The sequence below is a fragment of the Terrapene carolina genome, unplaced genomic scaffold (genome assembly GCF_002925995.2).
Source record: "Terrapene carolina triunguis isolate 2854851 unplaced genomic scaffold, T_m_triunguis-2.0 Scaffold249, whole genome shotgun sequence".
NCBI classification, from domain to species: Eukaryota; Metazoa; Chordata; order Testudines; family Emydidae; genus Terrapene; species Terrapene triunguis.
In genome coordinates this window covers 1,007,689-1,015,459 of record NW_020664600.1, presented here as the reverse complement: position 1 = coordinate 1,015,459, position 7,771 = coordinate 1,007,689, and the positions used below count along the sequence as shown (strand labels likewise).

The 7,771-nt window shown below is 54.2% G+C and overlaps 1 protein-coding gene across 1 annotated transcript; it reads left to right on the top strand.

The window, feature by feature from the left end:
• Positions 1–1,683: 1,683 nt before the first annotated feature.
• Positions 1,684–6,277, top strand: LOC112107244 (serum amyloid P-component-like). The gene is made up of 2 exons (XM_024200864.3): positions 1,684–1,800; positions 5,551–6,277. The coding sequence occupies exons 1-2, from the start codon at positions 1,737–1,739 to the stop codon at positions 6,162–6,164; spliced, it is 678 nt and encodes a 225-aa protein (XP_024056632.2). The 5' UTR covers positions 1,684–1,736; the 3' UTR covers positions 6,165–6,277.
• Positions 6,278–7,771: the final 1,494 nt, after the last annotated feature.

Genomic DNA, 7,771 nt, shown 5'->3' with positions numbered 1-7,771 from the left:
AGGTGGAAAAAAAACCCTAAGGATCTCTGCCAATCTGACCCGAGGGAAAATTCCTTCCCAATCCCAAATATGGTGATCAGTTAGACCAGGGTTGGCCAACCTGAGCCTGAGAAGGAGCCAAAATTTACCAATGTACATTGCCAAAAGACCATAGTAATATGTCAGCAGCCCCCCATCAGCTCCCCTCCCAGCGCCTTCTGCCCACTGGCAGCCCCACCAATCAGTGCTTCCTCCTGCCTCCCCGCTTGGTTGGGGCCGGACTGCTCTGCTCACCTGGAGCCAGGCCGCGCCACCGCGCAGCGCCTGGAGCACCGGGTCAGGTCGAGCTCGCAGCCCGCCACCCAGAGCACGCGCTGGCGGCGGGGCGAGCTGAAGCTGCGGGGGAGGGGGAACAGCCGGGGACTAGCCTCCCTGGCCGGGAGCTCAGGGGCCGGGCAGGAGGGTCTCATGGGCCACCATAGTGGGTGCCCACCCCGCCCTGCCCCTAAGAGCCAGAGGGACCTGCTGGGGGGCGAGGTGGGGAGTCCCAGCGGTGCTTACCTGGGGCGGCTCCCGGGAAGCATCCGTCAGGTCCCTCTGGCTCCTAGGGGCGGGGTTACCTGCCATGGCTCGTGGTCCTCCTCGCACCCCCCGCCCCAGCTCACCTCCGCTCCATCTCCCTGGATCTGAGTGTGAAGCCGCCGCTTGCTTCTCAGCCCTCCCAGGCTTCCCGCGCAAACAGCTGATTCGCGGGAAGCAGGGGGGGAGGAGAAGCGGGGTGGAGCGTTCAGGGGAGGAGGCGGAGCGGAGGTGAGCTGGGGCCGGGGGCGGGGCGGGGAGCTGCCGGAGCTTTACTGGTTGTTAAATTTAGAAGCCCTTTTAGAACGCATGGGACAACCAGTTCTAAAAGGGCTTCTAAATTTAACAACTGATTCCCACGAACCGGTGTGAACCGGCTCCAGTTCACCACTGCTTATGGCTCATTCCAACAATCTGTAACCCACTAACCCCTCTTTGTGCTCGAACTGCAGAGGAATTAACTGCCCTCTTCATCTTGAATGGTCTTTTTCAACACGTTAACTCCTTATGCTAAACAATCTGTTCCACCTTGTATTTAGCTGTGACACTCGGAGTACCTTCCCCAGAGCTGAAGAAGAGCTCTGTGTAAGCTCCAAAGCTTGTCTCTCTCACCACCAGAAGTTGGTCCAGTAAAAGATATTGCCTCACCCCCTCCCCCACATCTCTCTTATATCCTGCTACACAGCTACAACATTCCTAAGAACTAGACATTCTGCATTATGGGCCCCGTCCATAGCCCTTGAGATCCAGCTCAGGGCCTCCCATGGGCCTCAATGGGCCATATATTAACAACCAGATTATTTAGCAGAGGAAGCAAAAATCCCAATGTAATGTGTCAGTTTCCAGTAGGTGACTCGCTAGATGGGAAGGGTCTGGTTGCAGAGCAGGATGCAGTCAGGAGACGCTGTGTGCATGGGGAGTGTCTCCATAAAGGGGCAGCGCTGGGTGCAGAGTATAGGAAGGGTTAATAACAACTGCAGGGTGGTGACAGGTTGACATCCGGATCCAAAGGGGAATTCCAGACTCCGCCCCAGGGAAGGGATTAGTTGAACAAGTTTCCACTCCCACCTCCACTCAGGGTTAAATTAGGGGGCAGCTTTCAGGGCAGAACAGTCCAGGGCCTCCCACCTCCCTTCTCCACGTTCCTGCCCCTCTGGGTCGCTCTGCAGGTGAAGAACATGGAGAAGCTGCAGCTTTGGCTCCTCATCCTCGCTGGCCTCTCGGGAGCCGTCGCCCGGTCAGGTAGGGGCAGGCGGCAGTGCCGGGGCCAAGTCCTGGCTGGGCACAGAATGACACAGCTGAGCATGGGCTCCAGGGGGAAACTGAACAGCCTCCCTCACAGTACCGAGGTTGCTGGGTCCTGTCAGAAATGCCCCGGCAGTAGCCACAGCCCTGTCCCGAGCCCTGGTGGGTCATGCAGCTGCAGGTGCAGTGCACAGGCTGTCCTGTGGGGGGGGGGAAGCAGTGCCCCACCCTGGGCATGGCAGAGAGCATCACCAGGGCAGAGTGCAGCAGGGACGTGGGGGAGCACTGTCCAAACGCCTCTGACTGGGGAGCCCCAAAGCCCGAGAGCGTCTGGGTCACTGAGTCTGGCTCCCATGTGCCGCGCCGCCAGCTCCCACCGTGTTCTCACTGTGACAGGATTGGTCGAGCTGGAGCCGTTGGCCCATTATGCGAGATGCTACGGCCCTCTAGCAAATCTGAGCCCTCTGATTGGCTGTCTGCCCCACTTGCCCACCTCCTGGGGCAGAAGAACCAACCATAGCTGCCAAAGGCGCCAATTAGGTGGCAGGGGGCTGTTTCTAGCTGTTTCTAGCTCTTGTGGCTGTGGAGAAAATTTCAAAATGTGACCCCAGCGCACCTTAAAAGCTCAAAAAGCAGAATGTAAATAAAAAAACCCACCAGATCTATTATTTTTACATAATCTCATTATTTTAAAGCCAATTTCATGATTTTTGGTGAGCCTGATTCTTGATTTTTGAACATTTGGGGTTGGCAATACTATGAAAGTGACCTGAAAGTGTCTTGCATCTGAAGAAGTGAGGTTCTTACCCACGAAAGCTTATGCTCCCAATACTTCTGTTAGTCTTAAAGGTGCCACGGGACCCTCTGTTGCTTTTTACAGATTCAGACTAACACGGCTGCCCCTCTGATACTTGAAAGTGTCAGTTTCACTCCTGTTTAAAGTTATTTTCTAGTCTATTATTTGTAGTGGGGTAACACCCCTAGAGCCCCAGGCAGGTGCAGTATAAACTCACGGGGCCTGGCCCTAATAAGATGTTTCCATACGTTAAATGATCTATTCCAAGCTTGATGAACTGCAAAAAAGTGGTAGAAAGTCATCTAGATTTTTCTACAGTTGTTTCAGTTGTTGCATTCAAGAGTTAGTAATAAACTATGAATATACATTAACATTTTAAACCTAATCAGTGTCCCTTAAGTGACCTGACACAAGATGCCAGAACATGTTAGTATTAGAGCTGAGTGGATCTAATATTTATTTAATTTTCTTTCTTTATATAGGAATTAGAAATTAGTATCTGACAGGAGCACTGTATCTAAGTTATCTGCAAAAAAAAAAAAAAAACCAAGAGTTTTCAGGTACCCAAGTAGCCTCTGGAATCATGGTTAAAGTTGTCCCCCACTACCAAAATCTGAAATGGCGCCCCTGACAGCTGCTTCAGGCGGAGCTCTCCCCTGCCCCCCATAACAACCCAAGGTCGGGGGAGGAGGAGGGAGGAGCAGGCTCCAGCAACTCAGGGCGGCTCTGCCCCCTGCCCTCCTGGGAGCTATGGGGATGGGATGGCACCACTGCCCCTGCCCACTGCGGCACCCTCCTGGGAAGGGCCAGAGGGGTGTGAAGAGCCCCTCAAACCCCCCCCCCGTAGTCTTCAAGGGGAGGGAACCCCTCTGCAGCCACCCCCCTCCACCCCCCGCAGGTCTGGGAGAGGGGGGTGAAGAGACCCAGAAGGAGCACAGGTGGGGCTGCACCAAAAGAGGGGACTGGGGAACAGCGTTAATTGCTGGGCAGGGGGTGGGCAGACATGGGGGTGAGAGCTCTTGCAGCCAGGGCCAAAATCAACGTATTCAATACATTTGGGAGAGGGGGCAGCACTGATTGTCACCCGCACATGGGGGGGCGGGCAGGGGCTGACAGACCGAAAACACAGTGTCACCCTTCAGATAAAAGCACATGATTTCGAGGATGTGAAATTTCTGATGTGTGGCGGTTGGCCGGCCGGCCTATGTCTGGGGTGCTTTTGACCATGTTCCCCAGACTCTACTTGTGTACCCTGGGGTGTCTGGCCTTTCTGAGCCCTTTCCACACCCCTCTCTCTGCCACTGAGGTGCAGGAAGCTCCTTTGGGTAGCTCTGAGCCAGGCTGTTTTCATAGATTCATGGATCACCAGATACCTAGTCTGACCCCAGGATAGCACAGGCCAGAGACCTGCCCCAAACTAATTCCTGGAGCAGAGCTTCTAAACATCCAATCTTGAGCTAAAAATTGCCAGCGATGGAGACTCCACCATGACCCTTGGATATCTCCCCCCCACTCCATGGGTGTGTTCCTTATCAACACGCCCCTGGGCATCTGTTCACACTGACGAGTGGGAGGACACTGCCCCTGCAAGGCAATGGTTGTGGGAATGGAAGGGACAGGGCTTTGGGACGTTCCCATGTGAGAAGCAACATTTGGGATGTGGCAGGCCCCATGCTGGGAAGCACTAGGAGCTTTGGGGGGGTTCTCACTTGGGTTGTCTAGTTCTTGTTCTCCACAGTACCCCCCTTTCCCCCCGCCCACTCTCTAGCTGGTGCTGTAGGCCAGGACAGACAGAGCTGCATTGGCAGAGTTAAGTGCGGGCCCAGAACTGGCATAGCAAGAGCCACACCCAAAGATTTACCCTTACAGTAGGGTTGCCAGGTGTCCTGTTTTTAGCCAGAATACCTGGTCGAAAAGGGACCCTGGTGACTCTGGTCAGCGCTGCTGACTGAGCCGTTAAAAGTCCAGTTGGCCGCAGCAGGGCAGGCAGGTTCCCTGCCCAGCTCTGCAAGGCTTCCAGGAAGTGGCCGGCATGTTCGGCTCCTAGGCGGAGAGGCGGCCAGGGGGATTCTTCCCCTTCCCACAGGCACCACCCCAAACCGTGGCCAATGGGAGTTGCGGGGGTGGCACCTGTGAGCAGGGGCAGCACACGGAGCCATATGGCTGTGCCTCTGCCTAAGAGCCAGATGAACATTTCTCTGCTTCCCGGGAGCTGCCTGCGGTAAACACCGCGGGGAGACTGCACCTTGTACCCCAACCCCCTGCCGCAATCTGGAGCCCTTTCCCACACGTCGAAGCTCTCAGCGCCAGCCCAGAGCCCCTTCCTGCACCCCAAACCCCTCAGTCCTGGCTCCACCCCAGAGCCCGCATCCCCAGTCGGAGTCCTCACCCTCTCCAGCACCCTGAACCCCTCATTTCTGGACCCACCCTGGATTCCATACCCCCTCCCACACCCCAACCCCATGCCTTTGCCCAGAGCCCCCTCTCACATTCTGAACGCTTTGGCTCACCCCCTCCTGCACCCCAAAACCCTCATCCCTGGCCCCACCCCAGAGTTTGCACCCCAGCTGGAGTCCTCACTCCCTCCATCATCCCAACCCCCTGCCCCTGAGCAAGTGAGTGAGGGTGGGGAAGAGCGAGCGATGGAGGGAGTGTGGATGGAGTGAGAGGGGGTGGGGCCTCAGAGAAGGCATGGGGCCTCAGGGAAGGGGCAAGGCAGGGGCAGGGCAAAGGTGTTCATTTTTCTGCAGTTAGAAAGTTGGCAACCCTACCTGACAGAGCTGTGTACGGTGGAACTGAAATAGCTGGGGGCGGCCCAGGGCTGGAAAAGCAGGGGGCGGCCCAGGGCTGGAAAAGCTAACCGCCTTGGAAACGTTAGAATGAGTTGCCTTAGTAAGAAGAGTGTCAGCCTGATAGAGAACCCAGCCTTTTCCTCTCACTTCTCCACACAGATCTCTATGGGCAGGTGTTTGTTTTTCCAAAGGAGTCTGCTGATGCCCACGTTATCCTGAACATGAATAACAGTGGTCCTCTGCAGACCTTCAGCGTGTGTCTGAGATACTTCACTGACCTGACCCGGCCCTACAGCCTGTTCTCCTACAATACCAGGGCCAGAGACAACGAGATCCTCCTCTTCAAAGAAAAGCCTGGGGAGCTCAGCCTGAGTGTTGGGGGGGAATCAGTGATCTTCAAAGTCCCAGAAAACAAAGGCACAAGCACTGGCTGGGAGCACGTCTGTGCCAGCTGGGAGTCCACCACCGGCATAGCCGAGCTCTGGATGAACGGGAGTCCCTTACCCAGGAAGGGGCTGAAGAAAGGCTACTCTGTCAGCGACCAGGGTGTGCTCGTCCTGGGGCAGGAGCAGGACACCCCGGGGGGTAGATTTGATGCCAAGCAGTCATTTGTAGGGGAAATTGCTGATGTGTACATGTGGGACCGTGCCACCCCAATTGCTGCAATGCAGGCTGCCAATGATGATTCGCAGCTACCCCCCTCCATTGTGGGCTGGGGCAGTTTGCAGTATCAAATAAAGGGTTACGTGGTACTGAAACCCATGCTGGCATAAGGGTGCTGTTGAAATGCAGCCTTACCTTGGGAACAGGGGCCTGGCCATCCAGCTCCAAACGCCATTGGTGCATGACAGAGAATAGTGATGCACACACTCCAGCGGCATCTGAGCAAAACTAGCGTCAACCTCTGCTCTTGTGAGCCCTATGGGAACTGTGTGAAATCAAGCAATCCCTGGTGTTTGTGTCATTTGGGCATTTACCTGTGTCTAAAGCCTGGTCTGATTCTGTATCCCAATAAATGAGCTGATTTGCCCCGCTGCAGCCTGTGGTGTATTGAGAATCCCAGTACAGCCCCACTGGGCGCAGTCTAAGAATGGGAATCCAGGTTGTGACCCATTGTGTCAGAGGGCTCTGAGAATTCTGGGTTCCTAACGTTCAAGGCCACCACAGTAGTCAGTTCTTCCTTGTGAGAACTAAACAAGAGGATCCTGTTCAATATTAATACACACACAAGAACCCCACAAACAGTCCCCATTCCATAGTGTTACAGGATCCCTGGGGTACAACCTGGAACTGGGGTACCACTGTGCCCCTTTAACTCTCCAGCCTGGGCTGTCTCTCACAATGCTTTGCTAGAAACAAGCAGCAAACCCCTCTAAACACTGTTATCATTCAGTACAACAGCACATGGAGCTCCACAGCCAGCGAGATTGCATGAATGCTCCCTGAGCCACTCACAAATCACACAGATAAAAATACCAGCAATCTCCCAAGCCCACAGCCTTGCACCTCAGAACTGTACTGACTTGTCGTGGTCAGAAGCCTGACCAGTGTAAATTCATTACCCAGTCTGCCCCTCCCTCGATGTGGATGAACACACAGTAGCTTTTGTAACCTGAGCTGAGATTTCCCAAGCATTTCAACCAAAACATATTGTTTGATATTTTACCTAAAACAGATTTATTAACTACAGAAAGATTTTAAGTGATTATAAGTGGTAAGCACAAAAGGTCAAAGATAGTTACCAAAGAAAATAAAAGGTAAGCGCACAGTCTAAATCTTAAACCTTATTAGACTAGGCAGTGTTTGGATCAAGCAGTTCTCTCACCCCACTGGATGTTGCAGGTAGGTTATACTCCTAAATACACAGGCTTCCCCTTTAAGCCTGGGACCAGTCAGTTTAAGTCTTTGTCTTCTCAGTGTTCTTGTTGCTTCCCACATAGGTGGGGGAGGAGAAAGGGCAAAGTATGATGCCACTGTCCCCTATATTATATCGTCAGTCCATGTGCCTGGAAAACACTAGCCCAGAAATGTCCTGGTGGGCTTTGCTGACTCAGAGGGTTGAGCAATCCCCCATTGTGTGGTGCTTCTCTTAGGGTACGTCTATACTTACCTCCGGGTTCGGCGGTAAGCAATCGATCTTCTGGGATCGATTTATCGCGTCTTGTCTAGACGCGATAAATCGATCCCGGAAGCGCTCGCCGTCGACACCGGTACTCCTGCTCCACGAGAGGAGTACGCAGAGTCGACGGGGGAGCCTGTCTGCCGCATGTGGACCCGCGGTAAGTACCTTGTAGTTCGAACTAAGATACTTCGACTTCAGCTACGTTATTCATGTAGCTGAAGTTGCGTATCTTAGTTCGAACTGGGGGGTTAGTGTGGA